At 47.9% G+C, this 27,852-nt stretch overlaps 7 protein-coding genes across 7 annotated transcripts; 3 read left to right on the top strand and 4 right to left on the bottom strand.

The window, feature by feature from the left end:
* Nucleotides 1-569: 569 nt before the first annotated feature.
* LOC132797040 (serine/threonine-protein kinase PAK mbt) lies at nucleotides 570-5,805 on the bottom strand. Its single transcript, XM_060808467.1, has 3 exons — nucleotides 4,109-5,805; nucleotides 3,778-4,049; nucleotides 570-2,197 (listed from the first exon to the last, which is right to left on the bottom strand). Exons 1-3 carry the CDS (start codon nucleotides 5,304-5,306, stop codon nucleotides 1,721-1,723), a joined length of 1,947 nt encoding a protein of 648 aa, XP_060664450.1. The 5' UTR covers nucleotides 5,307-5,805; the 3' UTR covers nucleotides 570-1,720.
* Nucleotides 5,806-6,054: 249 nt separating this feature from the next.
* LOC132797047 (probable small nuclear ribonucleoprotein G) lies at nucleotides 6,055-7,027 on the top strand. The gene is made up of 2 exons (XM_060808478.1): nucleotides 6,055-6,206; nucleotides 6,265-7,027. Exons 1-2 carry the CDS (start codon nucleotides 6,175-6,177, stop codon nucleotides 6,461-6,463), a joined length of 231 nt encoding a protein of 76 aa, XP_060664461.1. The 5' UTR covers nucleotides 6,055-6,174; the 3' UTR covers nucleotides 6,464-7,027.
* A 619-nt stretch (nucleotides 7,028-7,646) lies between these two features.
* LOC132797046 (small ribosomal subunit protein eS19A) lies at nucleotides 7,647-8,363 on the bottom strand. The gene is made up of 2 exons (XM_060808476.1): nucleotides 8,293-8,363; nucleotides 7,647-8,217 (listed from the first exon to the last, which is right to left on the bottom strand). The coding sequence occupies exons 1-2, from the start codon at nucleotides 8,361-8,363 to the stop codon at nucleotides 7,818-7,820; spliced, it is 471 nt and encodes a 156-aa protein (XP_060664459.1). The 3' UTR covers nucleotides 7,647-7,817.
* Nucleotides 8,364-9,104: 741 nt separating this feature from the next.
* On the bottom strand, nucleotides 9,105-11,487 carry LOC132797039 (CWF19-like protein 2 homolog). Its single transcript, XM_060808466.1, has 3 exons — nucleotides 11,325-11,487; nucleotides 10,125-11,270; nucleotides 9,105-10,065 (listed from the first exon to the last, which is right to left on the bottom strand). The coding sequence occupies exons 1-3, from the start codon at nucleotides 11,355-11,357 to the stop codon at nucleotides 9,208-9,210; spliced, it is 2,037 nt and encodes a 678-aa protein (XP_060664449.1). The 5' UTR covers nucleotides 11,358-11,487; the 3' UTR covers nucleotides 9,105-9,207.
* An 83-nt stretch (nucleotides 11,488-11,570) lies between these two features.
* LOC132797044 (actin-related protein 10) lies at nucleotides 11,571-12,944 on the top strand. The gene is made up of 3 exons (XM_060808474.1): nucleotides 11,571-11,761; nucleotides 11,831-11,983; nucleotides 12,047-12,944. Exons 1-3 carry the CDS (start codon nucleotides 11,691-11,693, stop codon nucleotides 12,942-12,944), a joined length of 1,122 nt encoding a protein of 373 aa, XP_060664457.1. The 5' UTR covers nucleotides 11,571-11,690.
* An 889-nt stretch (nucleotides 12,945-13,833) lies between these two features.
* Nucleotides 13,834-19,054, bottom strand: LOC132797037 (exportin-5). The gene is made up of 2 exons (XM_060808462.1): nucleotides 18,608-19,054; nucleotides 13,834-18,162 (listed from the first exon to the last, which is right to left on the bottom strand). Exon 2 carries the CDS (start codon nucleotides 18,057-18,059, stop codon nucleotides 14,355-14,357), a length of 3,705 nt encoding a protein of 1,234 aa, XP_060664445.1. The 5' UTR covers nucleotides 18,060-18,162; nucleotides 18,608-19,054; the 3' UTR covers nucleotides 13,834-14,354.
* Nucleotides 19,055-19,303: 249 nt separating this feature from the next.
* LOC132797036 (protein ELYS homolog) lies at nucleotides 19,304-27,256 on the top strand. Its single transcript, XM_060808461.1, has 6 exons — nucleotides 19,304-19,671; nucleotides 19,732-21,057; nucleotides 21,117-21,307; nucleotides 21,367-22,176; nucleotides 22,771-27,046; nucleotides 27,121-27,256. The coding sequence occupies exons 1-6, from the start codon at nucleotides 19,554-19,556 to the stop codon at nucleotides 27,180-27,182; spliced, it is 6,783 nt and encodes a 2,260-aa protein (XP_060664444.1). The 5' UTR covers nucleotides 19,304-19,553; the 3' UTR covers nucleotides 27,183-27,256.
* Nucleotides 27,257-27,852: the final 596 nt, after the last annotated feature.

Below are 27,852 nucleotides of genomic sequence, written 5' to 3'. Positions count from 1 at the left end.
TTAAAAATTTTTGTTTTGATATTACAACAATATTACAAGTTATTACAACTACAACAACATTGCAAGTTATTCCAACAACTATTATGGATAACATTGTTGTTGTTGTTGGCCACTCGATGCTGTCGCGATGGTCGAAAATTACCAAGTCACCAGGTGAAATACCAGGCGAACAGAAATTAGCAGCAAGCAGCTGATTCACTTGCTTTTTGAGTGGCGCCATCTGTCGTCCGTTGACGCAATGACGATTTTAATTAGCGCCAAATAAAATATTTGCGCGCCATTTTTAAATTTGAAAGTAAATCCGCTAAAATTTAAAACTAGTTTTTTGTACTTTTCGGATTGTTTTATTGCCATATGTCTACTGAATCTTTACGAATCTGGCAAGGAACTTTTTTACCCACTTTCTGCTATTTCAATCGTTTAATTATTCTGTTATCCTTTGGCAAGGATACATAGCTAAATAGATAAATACTTACCTATACTTACAAAAAAATCGCCTTTAAATGTTATTGAAAGTGCCCATTGCTGGGATAAATATATGTATATATAGTATTAATACCGATCGATATTATTATAAGTTTGTTTATTTTGTTGTTTGTTGGTTTTATTTATAATTACAGAACACTGTAAACTAGAATGTCTAAAAAAAATACAATTTATATATATATATAATGTACTTATCGAGGGGGTTACGGGGCGTTTATTGGGAATGTAATGCGTATCGAGCGCATGTTATCGTTATCGCTAGCGTTATCGTTAGTGTAACTGTTAATGTTACGGCTGTTGTTATTGTTGTTGTCTTATATATAAAATATAAATAGTTGCTATACATAAGGGGAAATGGTTTGACAAATAAGTACAGACTTGGCTAATACATATCGGATATGAAGGGGGGGGGAAATGCATATTCGTTGTTCTTAATTCGTCTTCTTATAGATTACATCATGTGTTTATATTTATATTCGTACATTCATTTCGCTTATTCGAACAAACTTAAGAGGCGCTCAACATGGAGTAGGAGAGGGAAAGCAGAGATAAGTATCATATTGTTAAGTTATCGGATATATATAGCACATGAATATAAAACATATTTATGCATAAATGTATTCCGTTTACAGAGCTCAATATGGATAAAAAAAAACCGAGTGGGAAAGGTAAAGGAATGAGAGCTGTAGCAGATAGTTCAGTTAAAGGTTATATATAATATATAAGGAGCAAAGGGAGAGCAGAGAACAGTTGCTTATCTTATATATAACATATTTAGATTTAAATGTATTCCGTTTACAGGATCTAGTCGAGTTGTCGAATGTTGCGCTATCTAAAAATGGTTGCAATGGCTGCTCAGCTGGCAGGGGCGGGAGGCGTGTCCTCCATGAGTTACATATTGTGTTAAAAGGCACAGTTTGCGCAGGCAATTCCTTCGCTGTTTACAATTAACAATTAACAATTCAGTTTGAGAGTTTTCTAAAAGTTGAAGATGAAGTGGAAGCGGAAGCTGGAGCAGCAGCCGGATGTGGTGGAATGTGGTCGAGACGAGTTGAGGGAGACGGATGACTTTAAGTAGCAGTTGCCGCACAAACTAATTTTGGGGTACAAAAAGCAAGGCCCATCAATAACTAATAATACTACATTATTAACTTGAATGCAAACTAAACAAACAAAAAAAAAGATGATAAAAAACGGATAGTTCGTTCTTGGTTCCTCTTCCTCTGCCTCCTCTCTAGGTGTGGTGTCGCGAGTTACGCATCAGCGGCACCAGCAACGATGGTGGCCCCGCTTGCCGCAAGAACGGATGCGCCAGCAGCTCAGCGGCTGTGGCACGCTGCGCTGGATCACGGACGAGCATGCGATCGAGGAATGATTGGAGACGCGGCGACACCTTGTGAGCATTCTTCAGGTTCGGTGGCTGCATATCGCGTATACGACGCATCGCCTGCAACGGCGGCTCATTGAAGAACGGCGGCTCCCCGTCGACCATCTCGATCACCATGATGCCCAGCGACCAGATGTCCACCTCGGGACCATAGGGCAGGCGGGAGATCACCTCCGGTGACATCCAGTAAGGTGTGCCCACAAGCGATTTGCGCTTCGGCAGCTCCTGCGACACCTGAGCACAGAAGCCAAAGTCCGACAGCTTCACCCGGCCATCAGCGGCCAGCAGAATCGAGTCCGACTTGATGTCCCGATGAATGACGCCCTGCAAACAAAGAGAGAGAGGGAGTGTGGTTACATTAAAGTTAAATTGAGTATTTGTTGGATTAGCTACGCTAACTCAGCCTAAAGTAAACAATATATAAATAATTGGAATTTACATTTAACATGTCATTGGAATATTGGTTACAAATATAAATAGATTTCCCTGAGCCCTGATTAGCTAACGTTTACAAAAACTAAGCTATTGGAGGGTTCAATATTCAAATATATAAATTAAGCTGAATATACTTTATGCTTAATGAATTTAAAGCAAATTTGGGACAATTAACTGACTGTTTACATAAAGTTATAATACTGACATAAACATACAGACAACAATTGAAATATTGAATAGACAAATATATCTGACTCTAGTTATACTTTGTGCTAATTAAATCAAGGAATTTAAATAGAAAATGCAAGCAAATATGTAGATTGCTTTGACTTCTGTTGAATTTAAAGCATTTGAAGGGATAATTTCAATTTAAAACTGATTGTTAGCCAACGGTCTCATAAACGTATAGTACAGATAGCAATTGATATATTGGATATATAAATAGATTGCTTGCTTTGACTATACTTTATGCTGTTTAAAGTATTTACAAAGAGAAATCAAATTTAAGATATATAAGTGAGAGTTAGGAATTGGAATATTCGATATACATATTTAGATTGCACTGACTTTTTGCTGATGAATTTAAGTAATAAATTCAAGACTATTAAGGACATTGAACTGACTGACTAGCAGATATAACCTTATCATAGAGAACATTTAAAAGAGAATTTAAACTGTAGACATTTAAGTGACTGTGAGCTAACGCTCGCATAAACTTATAGTACAAATAGCAATCGAAATATTGGATATTTAGATTGCTTTGACTATGCTTTGCGCTGTTAAATTTAAGGAATTTAAATATGAAATTTAAGATTATTAAAGACATTTACATGTACAGATACAAAACTTATCAGTACAGATAGCAATTAGAATATTGAATATACAAATAAATTGCTTTGATTTTACTAAAGCATTAAAGCATTTGAAAAGAGAATAAAAGTTTAAGATCTTTAAGTGACTTATAATACAGATAAGATCAACTCAACCTTCCTTCACTGTCTCTCATAACCTAACAGGATGCTTAAACAATTGGAATTGTACATACTTAAGTTCTACGATAAATATAAATACTAAAACAATGATGTGTCTCTCTAGTTGCTGACTGTTTTCAATTTTATAAATAACTTTGTTGTCCGATTGTGTTGAGTGTGTGCATCTATTTCAATGCAGGCGCAGTCAGACCTTCTAGCTAGATGCGTAACGAGGAGGTCACGCGGGCGTGGACTCCACCCACATATCGAATAACAATAACAATAACAACAGCAATAGCAACAAGAAGAATGCGTGTAAGTGGAAACCACACAAAATGCGAAAGCGGGTCGCAAAGAAAGTGTGGTGACAACAAATAGAAAGGCGGCAGCAATGCAAAAGAGAGACCACAAATGAGACTTGGCTGCTTGGTTGTTGTTGTTGTCGTTGCTGTTGTTGTTGCTGGCTGACACTACTCTATTGTCATGCTGGTCACGCACCTGTGAATGCAAGTAGGCCAACGCCTTGAGGCACTGCTTGCAAACGGTGGCGATTTGCTCCTCATCCATGCGCGAGTGCGTCACAATGTCGGTGAGAGCGCCGCCCTCGAGATACTCCATGACCACCCAGAGCTCGTCGTTGACCAGAAAACTGGAGTATGTCTCCACAATGTTGGGATGATGATAGTCACGCATGATGACCACCTCGTTGAAGAGCAGCTCGCGTCGCTGCTGCTTGCGCAGATCCATCTTCTTGACAGCCACTTGGCGACCTAACACAAGAGAATTAGTTCATGGGAATATTCAAGTAATCCTCATGTCCATCACTCACCTGTAGACTTGTCGGTGGCTATGCAAACGGTGCCCGTCGAGCCTTCGCCAATCTTATTGAAATGCTCAAGATTCTCGCGCGGATCACCAGCAGAAACAACCATCTGCAAGGCGGCACGGAATTGCTCGTGTGTCAAACGCTGCTCCTGCTTGGGTTGTGTTTGCTGTGCCGCCTGTGCGGAGGCAGCCAAGGCAGCCGCATTGCCACTGGAGCTGGAGGCACGGGACGCAGTCTTGTTGACACCGACACCACCATGTGGATTCTGATTTTGATCTTGGCCCACAAGCTTTGGTTGCTGCTGCTGCTGTTGTTGTTGTTGTTGCTGTGTGGCGGGGTAAAGTGGATATGGATTCTGGCCATTGTTGTTAAGTTGTTGTTGCTGTTGGTTGGAATGCGAGTGCGTGGAGCGTGTGGCACTCGCCACGGAGCTGACAGGCGACGTCTGCTGCATGCCCGGGTTGCCAGCGTTGCCAGCCGGATTGCCCAGATTGCCACGATAGGGATCAGTGCGCACGGCCAGGGGGCCGATGGCGCCACCGTTGGCATGGGGATGCGGATGCGCATGCGGATGCAGATGTGGCGGATGCGCATGTTGACTGGGATTCGGATAGAGCATATTGTGTGCCACCCCGGCTCCTGATCCTGCCTGTGGCGGCGGCGGCTTGAAGGGCCCACCAGATGGACCCGGCCCTGGCCCCGCCTCCTCCTCGGGCACTGCGGGCGGCACATTTGCCACACGACGCACGCGCGGCGGACTCGAGCTGCGCAGCGAATTGGAGCGTGCCACATGCGATGTCTTGGGCAGCACAATGCCCGGCGCTGCTGACATGCCACCCGGTGCCATGGACATGGATGCAGCTGCTCCTGGTGGGCCGGCACCCATGTTGCCGCCACCTCCCATCATCATCATGGTGCTGCTGCTGCTGTTCAGTGATGTGGTGTCCGCCTTGTTGTTGTTGTGATGCGGACGCACAATCGTCTTCAGGTCAAGGATCTCGGTGGGCGTAATCTCTGAGGGATCGACGAGCGGCAGGGGGCGATTGCTGGACTTGAGTATCTGATTGTTGCCCACAATCGAGGCCCATTGGAGCGGGAGGCCAACGTATTTGTTCTCCCTCTTATCGAATCCCGTGTGCACGCGATGCTCAAAGTTGCTCGGCATCGAGATCAGCGGTTTCTTCTTCTTCTTGCTGAACATTTTTGCGTGTTCCGTTATGGCGTTGTCAATTGCAGCGGCAGCGACAGCAACAGCGAGTTTCCCACCTCTCCCCTACCTCCTTCGTCTCCTTGCTTGCTTGCGTTCTTCGCTGGCAGTTTGTTGACTTTGCTTTTACCCGCCCTTTTGGCCCGACAACGGCGACAAAAGTCTTCTGGCAGCTCACACACACACTAACACTAACACAGACTGAGACGCACACAGACACACAGACATAGCGACAACGATGCGATTTATGTAGATTTCGTGTTATGCGCTTTCAATCGACTTTCACACACCACAACCCATTATCACACGGGCTCTTTCTCTCAGTCAGCACATTCTTCATCAATTGCTTAACACAAGAATACAACAATTCGAACCGAAACGTAATGCGAAAACAAACACAATTTACTCAACACAATAAAAATAAACTTAAAAAAAAAATATTAATTGCCGATGCTAGCAGTTATCGTTTGCTGTGTTGCTCCTAACTAGAGATGGCTTATCATCGATGGCGCACTATCGATGTATCGTCGTTTGCTGCGTGAAAGCAGTGTGACCACCACTTGTATGTTTCAATGTATCTACGTCATTTCAATAGACAATATAAATTATCAAATTTATTCACCTTATTTATTTTCTTCAAACCCAAAAATTTACCATTTTTAATTGCTGCTCTATAAAAATAAATACTCTAATCTAAACATTCGATTATTATGTTTTTTTCGGTATATTAATATCGCACGTATTTTGCAACACTGGGTAAACGTTTATCAAACGCGGTCACTCTCTCTCTCTCTCTTCACCACTGCCGCATTGTATTTTGGCTTGGATTGTTTTTCTTGGATTTAATAAAAATTTGCACAAAATGTCGAAAGCACATCCACCAGAGCTGAAAAAGTAAGTACTTATCAAGTGCTGCGTGTAAGAATTGATTAATACTTGATGTGAATTGCAGGTACATGGACAAGCGAATGATGCTCAAATTGAATGGCGGCCGCGCAGTCACCGGCATTTTGCGCGGATTCGATCCCTTTATGAACGTAGTGCTCGACGACACCGTGGAGGAGTGCAAGGATAATACCAAGAACAGCATTGGCATGGTCGTGATACGCGGCAACAGCATCGTTATGGTCGAGGCCCTGGACAGAGTTTGACAGCAGCCTGCATTCCCAAGTGCAGCTGCTTCTCCTCCCCCTTCGATGGCCCATACTTCATTGGCCAGTAGTTTAAATGTAAACTATTTAACATACTACAAACTAGTCCTAAGTCTATAACAACAAAAACATTCGTGAACTCTGCTCCACTCTAGATGTTTACTATTAAATAAATCCGATTAGAACACAATTGTTTGTATGAGATCTGATTGCGAGCAAGATAGCATAAATAAGAGTGAGAAAGAAACGGTGGTAGACGAGACAGAAAACAGCTGGCTGCTCGACTTAAGACACCTCGCCCAAGAGGCCGTGATCATGTTGAGGAACTTTGAATTTATTTGGAATTGGAATAGTGCAATATAACAAAAAAATGTATGCTATTTTTACATAGTAATTAAAGGTTCCTGCTAACTCGTAAGCTCCGCTGTCAGTCTTGTAAATGTATCGCTACAGAATGAATTTAAGGTTGATTTCAATCGGCGCCTTATATACATTTTAATTGTATTTCACACTAACACTAAAAACAGGCTTTATATTGATAAAACCTTCAACTGGTTCTAACTATTTGATCTGTGTTTTTCTACACTAGTGAATTTATGTTGTCATTAATAATTACTTCATTATTTTGAGTAAACTTCAACAGACTCATGACATTGACCCTCGAGATAAGAGCATTTTAAACTTTACAAGCAGACGGATCGCGAATATACATATGGTCGCAGCATATCATTACATATAATTTATGCTGACAGAGATCCATAGTTAATACCCAATTTTAGAAATCTATAGCTTCACTTTTAAAATTCCGTTTGTTCACACTTCTGTGAGCCATGAATATATATAGTTAGCTGCTCTTTTCCATTATAGTAATAACTATAACTATACTATATATAGTTGGCTTTCTAAGTTAATATGAAGCAAACAATTACATACATTGTAAGCCTTAAATTGTCCTCTTAAATGTTTCCAAGTGATTTCTCATCCTTTAAATGTCTGGATCTTATATCAAAGTTTAACAATTGAACCTAAGATTCCACCAGTAGTAAAATCAAGATCCACATGCGAAATTCCTATTAAAACTTGGTGCTTTTATGGTCTTTAGTAGAATTCTTTTTGCTAGCATTCATCTTATAACTCGTCCACAAGTGATTGATCATTCAAGGAAAATAAAATGCTTGATGTATTTACGCTTGTTTTTGTAGACTTTTTGTGATTGTGGTTGGGTTTTTTAATTATTCTTTCATCTCTTGCGTGTGGAAACAAAAAATGCTTACAGTAGAAGTCTAAAAAATACGATGTTTGTTGTTGTTGTTTTTAGAGTTCGCAGTGCTGTCCAGACACACACATTTTTATTTTACTTGGAAATAACAATAGGGCCCGTCTGCTTGGCGGCATCACGCTGCTTAGCGACAATCTGGTTGGCAATGCGATCCAAATCACGCTGTCCAATCGAGCTCAATTTGCGGCCACCCTCGGGGTGCTTCTCGACCAGGCGAGCATGTTCCAAGGCCTGCAGAGCCTTGCGGGCAGCGCCATCGGCGGCACGGCAGAAGTGCGATGGGTGGACACCGTTGCGTTTGCGTCCGCCGTAGATCTTGGTGATGGAGCCGACGCCAGCGGGACTGCGATGGTACAAGTGACGCAGAATCGAGGCGCAACGCACATAGAACCAGTCGGGATCGTAAGGTGCCAGCTCCTTGAATTTGGCGGTCTTGATGATGTCCATCTGGTCGGGCACCTTCAATTTGCCAGTCCTAAAAACACAAATAAACAAACATGCGAATTGTGAGGTTATGTCTTTAACCGTTTAACCAGTGTTGTGAACTCACTTCTTAAGGAAAACTGCGACCGCCTTGGTAACGGCATGCTGGTCAATATCCTTCACTGTGACACCTGGCATCTGTGCATAGAAGAGAGAGAACAATTTATCAGTTAAGTGATTGCTAAAACACGTTGCTATTCGCAAAAGTACACACACACACTCATATACACAAGCACGCTCTGAACCACACACACAGACGTACACGCACGCTCGCTCGCACACACATGCAAAACAAGGCACAACAACGTTCGCGAATATCGCTTTTGCAGCATGAATTGGCTCAAGTGGCCATTTTCAAATAATTGAATTGCTGCTTTCACTCTTGCACTTTATGACACAAACATTTTCATTTATTGTTTTGTATAAACAATAATTATTTCAAGTAAAAAAAAAAAATTATTCACATCAACGAACGCGAGCACTACCTTTCTTGTCAAAGTCAACCGGAAAAAAGAACAAGACGCTCGAAGTTGGCTGCGCTTATTGTGGTCCACCAAGCGTTGCCACTTAGCGCAACGAATGTTCAGCGCTGTATCTGACGATTAATCGAATAAGCTATAGAAAAAAATGTGTATTTTTAAATTTTAATTTTAAATAATGCAATACAGCTTATTTAGTCATTTAAGAGTATTATTTTTACCACGTAGTTTAAAATAAATCGCCATTTTAGCCCGTTTCGGAAATATACCAATATTCCAAAACGAAGTGTAACCAGGTGGCAAGTTATTTGGTATATTAGCTATACGGCACAAATTTCAATGCGGTCACATCCTAACACCGCGTCGCTTTAAATTTGAATTCAACTATTTAAACTATGGTTTTATCATGTTTTTTTCTTTTATTGGATTGCGCTTAAGAGACATCCTCAAGTTTGCAAGAATTTAGACTTATTCTACAGGTTGCTCCACATTTGTACTTGTTATCACAGATCTTCTCTACTGGCATCGTGTTTGGACCAGAGATCAGCGTACTCCTTGACCTTGCGATCAGAGTAAACCGCCTTACGCGGTCTTCGCCAGGTATTTGGATTCAAATTGAGCATGCCACCAATGACTTCCAGAGCAAAAGTGGGTGGAAAGCGAGACGGATCCTCGATAATGTGAGCGAATCCCGAGCCAATGCCAAAGTTGACCCAGACATAGGGCAATCCCTTGGGAATGGCTTTGTGCAGCAGTTGATTCTTAACGGGTATCAACTGTCGATTCGTGGACCATTCCTCCTCGGATTCTTGTATCGCCTTCTTGAAGTAGAAGGGCACTAGTTCTCCCTGCGCCTGCGCAACAGGCACACAATGGATGGTCATGTGCTGCTGCTTATGCAGCTTGTTGGCCACCTCGAAAAAGACGACATCCTTTCCTTGGGCGGCAAAGAGGCGTGCCATTGTCTTAAGCATGGTTTGTACTTCCTGCCATGCATCCTCGTCCAACTGCATGGCACAGACGACGTGCTGATATGGTGTGATCAAGGCATGACCCTCCTGCAGTCCCTCGTAGCGGGGCAACTTCAAATACAGTTTATCTCCCAACGCAATGTTCAGCGTCTTGTCGATATTACGGGATCCCAAACAGTGCTGACAGTTGCTCATGGTAGCCGCCAGCTTCTCGTGCTCATGCACTGCGCGATGCAGCTCGCGTTGCTCGGATTTGCCCTGTGGCTGCGACTTGCGAGCGTTGTCGTTGAATATATCCTCTAGATCGTCGTTGGGATTCTTGTGCTTGGCCAGCATTTCAGCGTACTCCAAATTCGAGTCGGCAGCCGTTGCATACTTTTCCCGTTCAAACTAGAAAAAGGACATTAAGCATTAGCATTACCAATAAATGTGTTGGAAGAAGAACTCACCATTTGCTTGATATCGTAGCGATCATCGTCTGCGAAGTAGCGCACACGTTCGCCATCCACATGCGTCTCCATCCGCTTTTTATTCTGTTTCCGATTGCCACCAGAATTGGAAGCTGAAGTGGAAGTAGAGGCGCTCGATTGCAACAAGGGACGCACATTACCGCTGGCATCGCTGCGTGTGAGCAGCACGTGCTTCTCCTCTGCCCTATTCTTTGACTTGCTCTTCGGCTTGGCTGCGTCTTCTTCGCGCAACTTCCTCGCCTTTGCCAATTGCTGATTCAGTTGAGCTGCCAGCTCGACTTTCTGTTTCAGCTCTGCCTTCAAAGCGCGCGCCGCAAGCGCATTTAGCTGCTCATCTGTCAGCAACTCCTGTTCCTGCTCCTGCTGCTCATCCTGCTGTTGTTCTTCCTGCTGCTCAACCTGCTCTTTTCTATGTATATCAACTGCTGCTGTTGCTGTTCCGGCTTTTTGCCATTTGGGCGCGGGATTGCGACGCTGCTCCTCACGCTGTCGCTCCGTGCGTTGATCGTCATCATTTGCGGGCTTCTGGAAACCGGGCAGACCGGTGCCATTGCGCTGCCAATAGGGGTTCAGTTCGTAGCGACTCGTGGCGGGATCGTAAGTGTTCTGTTGATGCTCTGCATTTGGTTTACGCGGCTCCTTGCGCTGCTTCTCGAATGTTCTCAACGAAAACGGCGCATCGTTGTTCGTCATCCAGTTGTCGCGTTGCAGTGTGGTTTTCTGCTCCAGATCTGGTTTCTTCTCTTTCTCTTGCTCCTCGTCGGTGCTATTTTCGCTCTGCTTGCGACGTTTTTTAGTCTTTCGCTTTTTCGACTTTTTGTGGTGCCTTTTACTGCTCTTCTCATCGCTGCTATCGTCGCTGGAGTCCTTGGGAGCTGGCGCCTCTACCCAATCCGAAGAATCGCTTGTGTCGCTGTCGCTATCGTAGCTGCTGCTGCTGCTGCTTTGTTTCCTTCTCTTCTTGGACTTTTTGCGCTGCTTCTTGCGTTTCTTTTCATTACCACTGCTGCTCGACGAGTCGCTGTCGTCGTAGCCACGTTTAGATTTGGATTTTCGCTTATGCTTCTTCTGCTTTTTGGCGCTAGAGCGCTTGCTATCTTGACCATGTTCCGACTCTGCTTTAGCCTGTATACAAAAGTGTTTCAAATGTGATTGTTTTGGCTGTTATGCACTACTTACCAGTTCTTTAAGTGTGCGCTTCATTGTCTCCATTGCGGCACTTTTTTGGGAATAACAATAAAGTTGCAACTGCTGCAATTAAAGTAATATTTATAACAAACGCGAAGAAAAACAAGCGAATATTGCTTTTTTCAGTGTTGAGCAAGAGTTTTGTAATGTTATCGATATCACCGCAGTGTTGAGCAAGAGTTTTCTGCTGTTGTGCAGTGTTGAGTAGCAGTTCTGTGTTCCTATCCCTATCGCTGAAATGTGCAAAATAGCAAAACATATGTGAATTATCGATAAATGAATGTTTCGGCTACGTTTGTTGTTTGCAATTTAATTTATTTACGTTTGAATTTGTGAAGTAAAAACAGTCCATCAATCATGCCGTTGTATGAGAGCGTAATGCAGGAGAAGCCACCCATTGTGCTGGACATTGGCAACGCCTACACAAAGTGAGTACACTGCTCCGATGCAAAGGTGATATCATCACTCCAATTTCGGTTTGTTGTTGTCTTCATTAGGCTGGGCTTTGCAGCGGAAGCGTATCCAAGATTGATCATACCCACAGAGCTGGTGCTCACCACGACAGGAGAGACAAAGCAGCTCTTTGACTATGTGGAAACGGATCAGCTCTACGATCAGCTTGTTGACTTTTTGCAAACGATTTTCTTCAAGTGAGTTTGTTTTCCTTTGCGAACCGCTTCCAGTTAATCCAATTAATCTCGTTGGTATTTCAGACATCTGCTCGTCAGTCCCAAGGAGCGCAAGTTCGTGCTGGTGGAGAACATCTTTGGCCAGACTGTGATTCGCGAGACGCTGGCACGCGCCTTGTTCATGCACTTCGATGTCTCCTCGGTGCTCTTCGTGCCATCGCATCTCACAGCGCTCTCAACGCTTGCGGTGAACACGGGCCTCGTCGTGGACATTGGCTACAGCGAGACGACGGTTATGCCCGTGTTCAGCGGAGTGCAAATCATGTCCGCCTTCAAGGATCACAGCTTTGGCAGTCGCGCAGTGCACGCGGAGATCAAGAGACAGCTGCTGGCAACAGGCGTCAAGGAGGCGCTGCTCACTGAGCCGGTGCTGGAAGACATTAAGATACGCACCTGCTTCGTAACGAGTCTGGAGCGTGCGCAGGCCAAGGAACCCCACGAGCCACCGCCCAGCGTCGCTTATGCCATCTGTGACGACGACGCTGTGATTCAGATACCGGGAACGCTGCGCGAGAGCGTTTACGAGCTGCTCTTCGAGCAGAGCAATGAGCGTGACAGTTTGCCGCATCTGGTGCTGCGTGCGATCCTCGACTGCAATCGCGACGTCCGCCGAGCGCTGATCGAGAGCATCTTTGTAATTGGCGGCGGCAGCATGGTCCAAGGTCTGTTGGCCCGGCTCAAGTCCGAGCTGCAGCTGCTGCTGGCCAGCGATAAGTATTATGCCGATCGCTTCCACGGCGAGCTGCAGTTCAAGTTCTACCACAGCATCGGCAAGCAGAACTTCACAGCCTGGCTGGGCGGCGCTCTCTGCGGTGCCACCGATCTCATCCAGTCGCGATCGCTCTCGAAGGAGGCGTATCTGCGGCACGAACACGTTCCGGACTGGAGCAATCTGTGCGACAATCGATTGAATGGGAACTAGAGAGAGTTTAATAACATATATAGCATATACATAGTACATCTATAATTTATTTTTCATTTGCGATTATTGCTAAAAGTGAACGTGGTTTTCTTCGAGTAGGAAATATTACAAATGTACGAGTATAAAAAATGTAATTAATTGGCGCTTACAGCTAACGACGATATCTAATAATAATGCTTACGATCTTAATTCAAATTAATGTTTTGTTGTGCGTTGAGAAACATTTTCTTGTTTTTCGGTTTTGAAGCGATTCTTCTTCGGCATTTAACAAATTGTCTCGCTAATCACGTTTTAAATGGCTCATTCTGTTTTCTTCTCTTCTCTTGATATACATATAATTATATATATTACTATACTATATATAAATTATGTTATTTCGTATATATTAAAATGTAGCCCATTAATTAGCATCTTAAATAAATAAAAATGTAATGTACTTTTTTTCTTTTCGGCACTTTTGTGTTCAACTTTGTTTTGTGATTTGATTTCTTCTTTCAATTTGTTTTTTTTTTTTATTATTATTTCCATGTTGTGAAGAATATTGTAAATATATCCCGCAATTCAATCCCGATTTTAATCTGTGTGTGTGTGTTTGTGTCCATTTTTACAAGATGCATTTATTATATAATAATAACTGCCCTGCCTCTAGTTTCTTAATTTGTAAACTCTAAGCGTCATTTCAAAGTTGCTTTAAAATCCATATATCGACAATATATATGCACTTTATATATATATATATAAATACAATATACAATATTATCATATAGGGAGTAGTTCCACATCTCTTAACTTTTCTCTCATGCAATATACACAACTAAAAAAAAAATTAAAAAAAGAGTTGAATAGATATTTTCATATTCATTCCTCTAGGCTAAAATAACGTTTTTCTCTTTCCCTCTCTATGCTTCTCTTTCGCTCACTCTCTTTCCCTTTCCGGTACAATATTATTATAATAATAATCGTATATGTATAACTGATTCGATTTAAATCTTGGAATTGCTTCGGTGTTTCTTTTCACTTGGTTTCTGAATTTTAAATTTTGTGCAAAAAAATCAAAAAAATACACAACGAATTTGTGAGTGTGTGTGTTGTGTGTGTGTGAATCAATAAATAACAATGAGGAGGATCAAAAGACAGTTTAAAAGAGGGGACAGAGAGAAGGGTGTGTAGGAAGTAGATCCTAAAACTGTTGAAGGAACTGCGCAATGAATATTAAAGCTACCTTTAGAAACCTCTTCCTTTCTATCTCTCTCTATCGTGTGTGTATAGCTGCCTCTCTCTCGCTCGTTCGCGTGTGCTGTCTCTCACACTCGCTCAATCACATGTCGTAACATGTTTAACTAGTGTAACAATTAATTTAACTTCAGTCGTGATCGCTGCTCCGCCTCTGTCGCCGCCTCCTCGACGATGTCACTTCTCGCTGCCAAAGAGCTTGCCCAAATGCGAGTTCTGATTGCTGTCCATGATGTCCTTTGAGCCAGCTCCTCCTCCGACTGCGGCTGGCTTCGGCATTGGCGGTAAATTTGCAATCTGCACCTCGTGGCGAAACAATTGATTCACGCTGCGTCCCACCAGCTGTGCGGTTAGCTTCTTGAATATGTCCTTCTTGGCCCGATCCACCTTGTTGCCCTTGACAGGCGCCACAGAGATCTTCTCGTCGAACTTCTGCACGTCCGCCGCGTTGACGCTGGGAATGTGCTGGAGCACCTCGCTCAGGATGGGGAACTTGGGACGCAGCAGCTCGTAGAACTGCACGCCCAGCGTGATCAGTCCCGATTGATTGGCCTCGTGCTGGCCATGCACCTGCATCCCTTGCAGGACTGCAGTGAATGCGCTCACCGCCTTGTTCTCGTCCATCAGCTGCTCCCCGGCCAGGAATCGCATCACCGGCGCCGCAATGTTCACCGCCTTCATGCTGCACATTCCATCGTTCCACGCGATCGCCTTCAACAGCGTCATCAGTATGTAGTTGCTGATGTGTCCGTGGCGCAGCAACTTGCTGCCCAGATCCGAGATGATGTCCGAGAGGAGCGCCGTCTGTGAGGCACGCGTCTGCGGTGCACTGTCCATCGAATGCTCCTCGTTCTCCATGGCCACCACATTGGCACCGCCGGCGGCGCTCACGTGATCAGCGCCAATTTGACCACCGACCAATGCGATCTTCAGCACATCGAGATATTCGCGGGTCAGGGTGCGATTCAGCTGATCCTCGAGCACCTCCTGGGTGTCGGTGGCATCTCCGTTTAGCTGCCCGGACTCGTACAACGCCGAGATGTAGAGCCAACGGCGCGTCAGACGCTCGCACATCAGCGGGGTGAGGTGGGCGAACAGCGGCACCAGCACCGAGTCATAGAAGCTGGGCGGGCACGAGTAGACGAAGGGTTTGAAGAAGACCCGAATGATAGGACGCAGGCGATAGTCGGGTATGATGTCCACGCAGCTGAACACATTCGAGATGATGGCATCCGACAGTCCCACCAGCTGGTACAGATCCCGACCGAGCGAGGGACCCGCGCTCCCCATCAGATGGTAACAGCCCTCAGTGACCAGCGACATGAACGATTGCATCTTCTCGAAAGCCGTCGGCTCGGTCTTGATGGTGGTGTCCAGGGGGTCGGCGGGCACCGCACAGATCGCCATCAGCAGCTTCTTCTCGTGCTCGAGCATGCCGTGGATATTCCGATAGCCGTCGGAGAGCGCTGCCAACGCTTCGGGGCGAAACAGTTCGTTGAGGACTCGCATCAGGCTGAGTACATGCGATAGCAACGGCACCACATGATTGGTGGCGGGATTGCGGCAAATGGGATTACCGACATCGGTGCACCCGATGACAAAGCCACCTCGCTGCGCCCGATCCGGATCGTCGGGCCAAGTGCAGCGCTTAATCACACCGAGGACAACGTGCAGAGCGTCTAGGATGCGCATGCGATGCGCCACAGATGGATCACTCTCGATGTTCAGCACGGGGGGTTTGTCCAGTCCAATGTAGTGCATGAACTGAAGCGGCGACTTGAAGGCGTCCCCAAAGTGCAGCCACTCGTTGCGCTTCTGCTGCACGATGTGCTCGATGAAGAGAGTCTGACGCTCAAAATCCCCAAAGTGGTTCGAGATGAGGATGAGCGCCTCCTGAAGCGTGGTGCGCATCAAGCGATCCAGCTGCGCACCCGAAGCGGGATCCTTGAGCAAACACTCGACGTGCGTGTTGATCTGCTCGAACACCGGGAGCAGCAACAGCGGATATTTGTGCGCCAATTTGACGAGCAACGAAGCCGCATGACGTCGCAAATTCTTGGCCGCCTTGAGCTGCACACGCTCTTGTTCGTTGGGTGGCTTTAGCACCAGAGCGCGAAAGATCTTGTCGAGGACGCGGGGAAGGAGCGCCACTCCGCTCATGGCCACGCAATTGTTGGAGGTCAGCTGGCAGGAGGACATGCTGAGGAAGACGAACAGCGCCGAGATGCAGGACAACAGTATGGAATAGATGAGGGGATTCTGTGTCTCCAGTTTGAGGCAATCGCCGAGCAGCCTCAGTCCATTCGCCACCGACGGACGCTCCGACACCAAAAGTATGCGACTGAGGACGCCATCGAGCACACAGACAAGCGCATCCCACTCCAGGTACATGGGATCATGGACGCTGCAGTTGCCGTTGTCGGGCGAGGCTTGTGTGAGGCGCAGACGCGACTGCAGCCACTGTTCGCAGTAGCCGTAGGTGACCAACGGCTGGACGAGCGTCGCCTGGCGAAAGATCTCGAGGAAGTCGGTGCGACAGCGAAAGAAATAGACGGCAAACTCCTCCTCGCTGTCGTACTCCAGCTGTATGTAGTAATCGGTGGTGCCCAGCTGCTGTTGTTGTTGCTGTTGCGGATATGGCAGCTTCACGATGCGCGGCGCAATCGTGTGGATCAGCTTGGGAATGTAGTTGACCATCAGGTAATCCTTGGAGCAGCCCTCGTGCTTCAGCAGCAGCTGCCAATTGAGAGCCGCTCCGTGTGCGACACTCAGCGACGGATGCTGCACGAGCAGCAGCAGGCACTCAAACATTATCTCAAGATGCGCCGGTCGCTGGATGCCTTCCTCCTTGCCCCAGAGTGCGACCAGCTGCTGCACCAGGCCATTAAGCATCTGGAGGAGCTTCTTGAGGAACGTGTGCTGTTGTTCGATCGACTGAGCGCTGCTCAGATCTGGTTGCATTTGACTGGCGGTGTAAATGTAGCGCAGCGGTTCCTCGCCGTACAGATGCAGCAGCGGCTTGCGCTCCTTCGTTTGACCCTTGCGATTGGTAATCTGGCCGAGACACTCGGCGGCATTGCACTGGAATGCTTTGTCGTTGAGGAGTATGCAGAGGAAATGCATCAGTTTGCCATTGCTGGACATGATGTGTTGTATGCTGACCCACTCGACGAATCCGCTCATCGTCAGCAGCACCATCTCGACGACCCGACTGTGTGCGTTCGCCTGCTGAAAGTTGCCCAGTCTTGTGGTCTCACGAAATGCCGTCACATGCTGTTCGATCAGTCGCAAAAAGAACTCGAAGATATCATTCATGTTGTTGTTCAGCGCCTGGTACATGTCCTTGCGTCGCTGATTCGATTCGATGGTCTGCAACAGCGCCACATCCTCGACGAGACGCAGAAAGACCATGAGGACGAGCTCGGTTTGTGCCTCACCAGCGTTGCAGGCGAGCGAGAGTTCGGGCAACAGGTCGCTCCACTGTTGGGGCCACTCGCGCTTGATCATCTCGACAATGATGCGAGAGAGCGCGTCCTTTAAATGCATTAGTGTGCGATCCTCGGCGGGACCCACGCCCGAGTTGAGCATCTTCATCGCATTGTCCTTGATGTACACCTTCTCCTCGTGTGTAATGCAATTCCATTTGAATTTGATGGTATACTCGATCAGCTGGAGTCCAAAGTGACGCACCTGCTGATTGTATTGTGTCGAGTTGGCCAAATAGAGTCCCACCTGGGCGCACATCGGTGACTCGTCCTTGAACCGTTCGCAGGCCATGTGTGCCTCGAGACGTGCCTGTTGCACGGTCATCGGATGTAGTATCAAGTCCACCGCCTTGGCCAGTTCGGCGGCCAGCGCCTCAGTCACGCCATGCTGTGACATCGCTGTCGGTTGTCTCGTCTCTTTGCCAGATGTGTATCTTGTTTTTTTATCGCTAGCTAATCTTCGTTTTTTTCTCACAAGCCTTGCTTGCTGAATCGGCAATCTGTGTGCAACAACAGGGAATTGTGATTGTTATTCAGGAAGTTGGCATATCACATATCAAATGATGCAATTTGGCATGCAGTAATTTAGGCATCACTTGATGTAAATAAACAACCAGCAAAACACACTCACACACACACACACATTCACGCATACACGCACACGGAGATGCAGTGGCATGCACACGCATTTTTGCGCACTCTGGCAGACGCATATTTGCGCACGTCTCCTTTTTGCGTTGACTGCGCGTCGTCTTCACACTCCATGTGCAAAATACACACACACACACACAAGCACGCACATACATACACTGCACTCTCTCGCATGCAAGCGTGTGTGTGTGAGTGACAAAAGTAACGGGCATCCTTTTTCAGCCACTAGCAAAACTCAACCAATCGCACAGCAACAACAAGAACGAAAACGAAAACAACAACAGCAACACTTACCCACTCAATTTTGCCGGTGCTGACGAGCAAACGAATTTTGGCCAATGCCAAATTCTGCCGCTACTGCTTGTGCTCCTTGCTTGGCTGCTAGGCCGCCGCCTCTCGCACGCGCGCTTATGTGTCTGCTGCTGTATATGTGTGTGTGTGTGTGCGTTTCTCTGTTTGGTGAGTGAATTTTTTTTCGCTAATGCGGTTAGGGCCAAAAGTTATTGAATGTGATAAGACAACGTTTCGGTTTTTTCGTTCGTTTTGCAAACTGGGCAGACGTTTTAGTATTAGAGTGCGAACACGTTTTCACCATCCAGCCAGAAGACTCATTCGCAGGCAAACAATAATAATACAAAAACGAAAAATAAATGTGCCTTCACATTTGAAATTATTTGAGAGACTGCTGAAATGTGTCTTTTTTTGCGGAGGGGGCTACTTTTTTGTCTGCCCGTCGAACGAAGCATGCTAAGTCGATTACAAATTTGGGGTGCGATAGCAACACACACGACTCCTGCTTATCGATGTCAGAGTGTGGCTGCAAATGCGATAATTATTCAATTGAATGGGGGGAAGAAACACTTTCGAAATAAATTATCAAACCATACATATTGTGTATATACATATTTAAATATATTTTAATTTACATAACCTGTCGCATGAAATGTCATTTGCATGTTTATTATGTTGCACTGCAGTTATCGAATATCGCAACGCGACACGTTAGTGCACTTTGCAACACTGCTCTAGTGCTAGCAAGCAAAACAACAAAACAGCCGGGGCGCCCGGCATGTGTGCAAAAATGCCAAAACGAAGCGGCGAAGCAACAGAAACACAATTCACGTTTTAACGTACAAATAACATTACACACACGCGACAAACATAATAATTAGTGATTTGCAGCAGACATTGCTTGATGAACAACGAACAACAGTATAATATCAAATAGCAAGCAAAAATAATGGAGTGGTATGAAATTGAACTGGACGGCGGTCGAACTTGCAAATTTCCTGACTACTTAATACCCGGCTTCGCGGATCAGCAGCTGAGCAAGCAGCAAAGCGAGCGCGGCGTCAGTGGTAAGTGTGTGCAATAGTTCTACTCGACAAGTGTGTATTTATGAATTTTTTTGCTGACAGCTGATTATATTGGTGGCATCATCAACGGCGGCAAATGGGGCTGGTTAACGCGTCGCCACGCAACAGACTCTACGTTGCTGATCTGTGCGCTGGCCGGCGGCGGTCTGGTTGCATCGCACACATTCTGGCGCGAGAACGAGAAAAGCGCGACTGGCGCGGAAGAGCGCTGCAGCATACGCTGTGTGGAGGAATTGTTTCCGGAGCAGGCACTGCATGACCGTGTACTGCTCGCCGTGTGCTTGGAGCTGGGCCAGCACAAGACCGATGTGGCCATCTATACGCCAACAGACAGCCAAGTGCTGCGCTACATTGAATTGCATCCCCTGGGCATTGCGGTGCGTTGCATGTCCTTCCTCAGCAAGACCAACTGTGTCTTGTCCCTGGCGAACAACTACGATGGCTGCCTTGCTTTGGGCACCGAGTCGGGCGTTGTGCTGCTGCTGGATGTGATGGCCAAACAGGTGATCGAAAGTGGCAGCCAGGACATCATCTATCCCGCTCACAAGCAACTCCTGCGTGTCTCAGTGTGTCTGCGGCGCGTGCAGGACTTAACCTGGGAGACTGTGAATGCGCTGATCAAGGAGTGTCGCAGCGAGGACACGCATATGCTCATCCAACTGGAGTTGGCCAACCACAAGTCGCCTGTTACGAGCAGCATTTGCAGCCTGCTGCCGCTTGAGTTCATGTCCGGCTTCGCGGCGGGATTGGAAGATGGTCGCATACTGCTCTACGATCTGAACCAGAAGACGGTGCTGTCACAGCTGCGGTTGCCCTCCAACGAACCGTCCGCGTCGGTGGAAAAGCTCTGCTATATACTGCCTCCGGATGATCCGAAGCCTGTCTTCTACATTTTTGCCGTGTACAATCAGGGCGGGGAGCAGCTGTTGAGCACGGTGCATGCGATCAACTTTAAGCGCCGAATGTCGCTCGATAATCGACAGAATTTTCTGCTGCGCGACTTTCAGCTGGCGGCGCCTCGTCTCCGTCTTCTGCTTGATGCATCGGCCAGCACTATGATTAACTGCACCACCGTCTCCAGCTATCCCACCGAAGATGCCAATAATGGCACTTTGCTGACCGTTATCTGCTGGCATTCGTACAAGGATCAAAAGAACAAATTCATAGTGTTCGATGTGAATCAATGGTACAAGGATGAGATGCCCAGCCAGCCAGCGAGTCGCCACGAGCATCCGCACTATCTCTGTGGCTATCTGTTGAGTGGCCTGCCCATGGGCTTGGCCTTCCAGCTGGATCCCAGCTCCGTTGTGCACTTTGCCTCGCTGCAGCGTCACGATGCGCACTTTTATCCCAATGCGCTGTCGTTCGGTAAGCTAAGAGAGTAAAGTTCTCCTTCTTCGGCTTTAGCTAAACCCTTTTCTTTTTAGAGTGCGAATTGCTCACCACGAATGGATGTCGTCGCTATGCTCATGTGGGCGTGCAGCGTCGTTTTCTGGGCTCTTTGTGCAGTCAGCGTGCGCGCGTCTTTCTCAATCCCGAGCCGTATCAGCTGGAGATCATGGCGCTGTGCCTTATGCCGCAATTCTGCGAGCACAATCCCAATGCCAAGTTCTCCAAGGTAAGATATCGGTTTACACTACTTTAACAATTTATAATATATAACTTGCGTTTCCTTAGCGCTCCATGTACGAGCTGATTCTGTCTGTGGCCTTGGAGCACAATCGCATGGGACTGTTGAAGAGCTGTGTGCAGAGCTGCTTAGACGGCAGCTTCACGTGCAATATGCTGAGCACCACCAAGCTATCGCTTTCGATATTCAGCAACTGGCTGGTGCGACGCGCCGCACAGATCAAAGAGCGCTGCTCGGAGCTTTGCCAGGGCATCTTCGAGCACGACGCTTATGCGTTGGATGAGCGCGAATGCGAAGAGTTTCAGGTGCTGAACACACAGCTCTTGCGACTCCAGCAGCTGCAGCAGTACATACTGCAAATGGGCAAGAATTGTTTAGGGCCCGAGCTGTTGCAGGATCTCGAGAGCACAGCTCAAGCCTTGGGCGTCCTTCACGAGTTCCAAAGCGCGCTCTACTGGCTCATCGAGTGCCAACTACTGCCGGACAACAACAGCAACGAACTCGAGCCGTTGCGCTTGGACTACGCCGAGCGTCGTCGCCTCCACAATAGGCGACTCTACATCGATGAGTTGGTTCAACAGCAGCAAAGTGAACTGCAGCTGCAGTTGGACAACTCGTTGTATCCGCCGCAGTCGCTGCGCTCGCTGATGCATGTGCTTCTTCTCCCTGATGTCCAGTTGCAGCGCAAGCAGCAGCTGCTGCTCTATCTTCTGCTCGACTGGGACGCCATTCGAAGCAGCAACGAAGAGAAAAACAGCAGTCAGCTTTTTGACAACTTTGTGCTCTCGTTCAACATCGAGGAGTCGCTGGTGCGCTGCGTGCGCTCCTTTTGGCTGTTGGATCGTGATCAACTTGCGGTACGTGATAAACATTATCCAGTATTTAGCTAACACTTGAATTAGTTTAAGCAGCAATTATAGTTAGATTTCCTCTATCTGGGGAACTAGTTTGTTAAGCTACCAAATTGTAAAGCAAACCTCTTGAGTTGCAGTAACTACAGCATTGTTGTCGGTAATTTGGATAGTCTTAGTCTCCGAGACTGTTGTATAATTTAAAACAATTAAAGGCGGACTTAGCTGTCGTTTAATTTAGAAAGGAAAGTTTTAAGTATAATGTAGTTATCAAATTTAAACTATAAATTGAAAATTCAGTAAGTTGTTTTTAACGATAAATATCTAATCTAATCGCGTAAATTAGTTAAATAACCCAAGCGAATTACCCTTTACAGCAGTCAAATTAGGAATACCTTAACTTGGTATTTGGCGGGGAAAAGGACTATGATTACCTAGATGACTAGGGAAAAAGTTGCTTACCTAAGCAAGTTATTTTTATTATTTTATTGAAATAGCGAATACGATTCCCTATTACACTGAGTTGAGCCAAAGCGACTAAGGCCTTCAGACTATGGTAGAAAGTATACGACTAATTTCTCTATCTCTCTTCCCCTCTAGGATGCGGTGGAGGAACTGTACCGCGGGGGCAGCCAAAGTTTTCAGTATGCCGACTGGCAGACGAAGCTGCTGGTGGAATCGCTGCTCGCGGGGGGCGCTGCCAAGGAGGCGATGCAGGTGGTGGTGATGCCACCGGGACCCATCTCCGCGCAGCTGAAACTGCGCGTCCTGCTGGATAACAATGACATTCCGCAGGCCTTCCATCACGCTCGCATCTGCGAGGATGAGAACGGACGTCCGTTGCTCGAGTACTTCTTTGAGCATTGCATTCAACGCGGCATGTTCAAGGTGTTGGGCAGTCTCTGTCTGCGGGAACACGAGGAGCAGCTGGTCTATCGACTGTTGCGTCAGTGCAACACGCGCAAAACGGACTCGGTGCAGTTGATACTGCTGCTGAAGCGCTGCAAGTACATCGAGGCGGTGTCCTTCATGGACGAGGCGGCCGAAGCGCAGCGCCGACGCTCGACTCTCGGCGACAGTAGCGCAAGCGACGAGACGAGCACGCTGCTCTCCGCCTATCGCACCACCATGGCACCGGTGACGCAATCCATTGCCGGCACCTATTTCCGCATCCGAGATCGCCTCAATGGCCAGCAGCTGGGCAATTGCACCCCGGAGCCATTCAGTTGCCAGCTGGCCAAGCAGAATGTCACCGGCAAGGTGGGCGGCATCTTTCAAAGCTCCGCGCTGAGCGCCCATTGGGCCACCTTGGGCTATGCCAACGAACCGCGTCCCCTCAACAGCCACAACATGCCGTTTCTCCGCAACGCCGCTCAGGCGGCGCGCCAGGGGCCACTGCATCGTCGACGTTTTGTGCGCCCCACGCCGTATCAGTATGTGGAGAAGCGTCAGCTGGAGGTCGGACATCGTCAGTCGTCGCTGCAGTTGGCTAAGCGACGTCGCGTGATGGAGGGCGGCAAAATCTGGAACGATCTGACGCAACTGGGCGAGGAGAGGGAACTGCAGCAACAGCAGGAGGAGCAGTTACAGCTGCACGATCCGCAGCAAGTTCTTGCGCTGCTGCAGCCGCCTGCCTTTTTGCAGCTCAAGCGCAGCCAGCAACAGCTGGAGCAGCCGCAGCAGAAGCAGCAGCTGCCGCTACCACAGCAATTCCCCCGTCCGATCATTGTGAAGCGCAGGGTGTCGCCACTGTTGTTCCGTGAACAACCGGAAACGCCGACGGCAACGGAGCGCCGAAGTTTTAGCTTCAAGCCACCCATTCAACTGGAGCAGGAGCGAGAGCGGGCGTTAGAACTGGAGCAGCAGCCGAATGGCGCCGAGGAGGATGATGTGCTCTTTATGGAAATCGAGTCGGAAGCACCGTCACCGTCACCTTCCTCCTCCTCCTCCGACTCGTCCAACTCCGAGTACTTGTCGCCGCTGCCATCGGCCAATGTCTCGCTGCAAGTGGCGCGTCTCGAGGAGGACCCAGGCCTGGACCAGCAGCAGCCGCAGGAGACGCGCCTGGATGTGGAACTGCCAAAGCAGCGTTCGCTGATGGGTCCGCCACCAAGTGGACCACAATCGCGCAGCAGCCTGCATCAGGAGCAGAGCAGCAGCGGTTTCGGGAGCTTTGCCAGCATTCAGACGGGCAGCAGCGCCTCTGTCTCACTGCTAAACACCTTTGTGCCGCCGGTTTGCTCCTCAAAGATGTGCGAGGTGCAGTCGGGATTGCAGATGACCACGCCCAGTGTCAGCAGCTCTTTGGTGGGCAGTCACTACGTGAAGATCTCGGAACGTACAACGATTTGTGGCGATATCGAGGAGCCTAGCGTCGTGGAATCTCCCATGCCCGCAGCCTCGGTCTGGTCGGCGCCTCCCGCAGCAGCAGCGGCTGCTGCAGCTCACCCTGGCGTGGTGCGGCTTTTGGACACCACGCTGGGCATGTCCAGCTATGATGTGACAGCTATGGAGCAAGCAGCGCCCCAATCGCCAATGGAAACCATTGATCTCGGAGATGACGACGAAACTGAAGATGATGATGTTGAGATGCAGCAGGAGGAGAATGATCGGGAGCTGGAGGAACCTGCCGCTCAAGAAGATGGGGAGGCGGAGGAGGAGCACAGCTCCCGTTCTCGTTGCCGCTCCAGCAGCGTAGAGCAAGTAGACGACGACGACGACGACGACGAGGAGGACGAGCCCAATGCCCTGGACTACAATCGCGCCTCGCCTAGCTACAGCATCAGCAGCGAGCTCTCGGACATGTCATCCACGGAGCTGGTGACTTCCCTGCCCTCCGACGTACGTCAAGATGCGCCCGTCTACTCCATTGTGGTGGAGTCGACCAACTCGATAACTACCTCACGCTCACCCACTTCGCACACGCCCACCTCCTTCCTGCCCAGCGACACAAATGTATCGCAGAATTCGAGTCCGCGAGCTCCGCACGGTGGTGCCGGCGATGGCACCTTGTATAGGGCCAACAGCTTGGAGACTGTCGATGATTTGGACACCACGAAGGGTTCGCTCGAAGAGGATGACGACGTGGATGAGGAGGATGAGTGCGTGATTGCCTTAGACGGCACCGAGGTGCGTGGATATGTGGCCAGACCGGAGCCCGTTCCCGCCTGCAGCAGTGCCGAACTCTTTGCCTTTAAGCAGAGCGACGATGCCGGCGGCATCGCTAGCGGAGAGCAGGGCGAGGGGCAAGAGGAGCAGGGAGCTGGCTGCCCATCGCTGGGCGCCACGGCCAACAGCGACTCTGTGCAGGCGTACACCATTAATCTGGACAGCAGCGAGCCAGCAGAATCGTCAGGTATTCCCCCGGTAGCTGCTGCCACTTCCGAAGAAGCTGGCGACAACAACAGTCGGGACTCGGTGGCCACAGTGGCTAAAGTGCAGCTGAAGGGTGATGCGGAAGTAGCTGAAGATGTGCAGGTAGAAGAGATGGAAGTGGACGCATCGATGCAACTGGACTCGGATGTGGAGATTATGGAGCCCGATGAGGTGTCCAATCACAGCCTGCGTCTGGAAGTGTCCGATAACGAGGAGGAGCAAGCTCAACCTGAACAAGAGACTAAGGAGAAGTCCGAGTTGTCGCCAAAGCAGCCGGATATCCAGAAGGAAACTCCCCAAGCCAAACAGTCGTCCCCTGAGCCAGAACCCGAACGGGTAACGGAGGTAGAAGTGGAGCCAGAACCAGAGGTTGAAGCGGACCCACAACCGGAAGTAGAAGTAGAGCCAGAACTGGAGGTTGAAGCGGAGCCAGAACCGGAGATTGAAGCGAAGTCAGAACCGAAGGTGGAACTAAAGCCAGAACCGGTATTGGAAGTGGAGCCACAACCTGAGGTAGAAACGGAGCCAGAACCGGAGGTAGAAGCGGAGCCAGCACCCGAGGTAGAAGCGGAGCCAGAACCCAAGGAAAAAGCGGTGCCAGAACCGGAGATTGAAGCGAAGCAACAGCCAGAGGTAGAAGCGGATCGAGCACCGGAGTTAGAAGCGGAGCCACAACCAGATCCCGCGGTTGGCAGGCTGCGAACGCGACGCAGTGTATCGGGCACACCACCGCCGGTGGAGCGCAGGAGCACACGTCTGCGCAGCACAGGCAATTTGTCCGTCGACACAACGCCCAATCGCGCCAGTCCTCTAACGCTCCAGGGAAGACGTCGCAGCAGCCTGGCCAGTGAGGATTTGGCGGAGTCCCCGCAAAATGTACGGGACAGTCCGAATAGTGTCGCCTCGTTGCCCTCCACGCATCGCATGCGTCTGCGCAGCTCGGATTCGAACTCCAACATCACAGCAATGGAGACATCGAGCGAGTTGATGAAGCGTGACTTACGTGCCGGTTCCATGCCACCGATGCCCACATCCTCGACCTCCACCGGAGCGGTGTTGACGCCCAAACGACGCCAGAAGCTGCTGCCAAAGCCACTCGAAGCGATTCAGGAGAATGCCGCGTTGTCGTCGTCGACTTCGCCACGCACTCGATCTCGCACCCAGCTCAATCAGCCGAGCCCAACCGAAGAGGATGAGCCAGAAGAGGAGACAGGCGACAACAAGCGACGAACGGCACGATCCCAGAGCGAACCGCACGACAGGTTAGCCGATAAACGCCCTCAGCCAGCATTGCCCTCACGCAAACGTGGTCGAAAGTCCAGCGTGGAGTTGGAGTCGCAAGCGGAAGTTGCACCAGACACGATGGCGACGCCGTCACCCGCTCGTGTTTTGCGCACCAGACGTCGCACCTTGGACTTAGCGACCGGCGAACCAAAGAGCTCGAGCTCATCACCCGTTCCTGTTTCTGTTCCTGCAGCCAAAGCAGCGCCCCGCACACCAGGTAAAGATCGGAGATCATCCTTTGCTTAACTGCATTCTAAAACTCCGATTTTTGTTCTCCCTGTTTTCTTGCAGTCAACGAGGCGAGCGTGCCACCCAAGAAACGCGGTCGCCCCTTGAAGAATCCGCCTCCATAGGATTATTAAATACTATGCTAAACTATATATATACATATGTTTTGGATATATTGAAGCCACATTATCAATGAAGCAGATGCCCACTTTTTTTTTGCAATTATTTCACATGAAAATTTCAACACTTGTCAACGGTCATTTAATAGCGATTTTCACACAGTTATCGATAACTCAAGCAACATTCATGATGTGATCGATGAACGCCGATAAATCGCGTTGCGCGTTGTTGTCAGTTAACATTTCAAGTTTATCGTTTTACAAATTCAATTGAAGGTTTCGAAATTAATTAGTAACTAAATGGAACTCCTATTTGCGATCGATGTATTGCAATAATAAATATTATTTTGGCATGTTTTTTTCTCACGTTAAATAATTTGTACGGTAAATTGAAGATTTTGTGCTTTAAATATAAATATATGTTACCCAAAAAAAAGTGATTTTACATTATAATGTGTTAAACTGCTTTCAATAACAACTATTAAGGCACCATCAAACACATTTGCTTTCGGAATTTCCGTTTCGTTTCTTGATTCCAATTACACTTTATAATAACATGAAGATTTCAAGATTTTGTGATCGTTGGGTTATGCGCACTAAATATAAATAAATGCAATGACAAAAAAAAATGATTACAGCTATGTACAGATATTTACAATAGTTGGCAAGAAGAGGA

The sequence above is a fragment of the Drosophila nasuta genome, chromosome X, assembly GCF_023558535.2.
Source record: "Drosophila nasuta strain 15112-1781.00 chromosome X, ASM2355853v1, whole genome shotgun sequence".
NCBI lineage: Eukaryota > Metazoa > Arthropoda > Insecta > Diptera > Drosophilidae > Drosophila > Drosophila nasuta.
The sequence above is the reverse complement of the archived record's forward strand: the minus strand, read 5'-3'. Positions and strand labels throughout refer to the sequence as shown.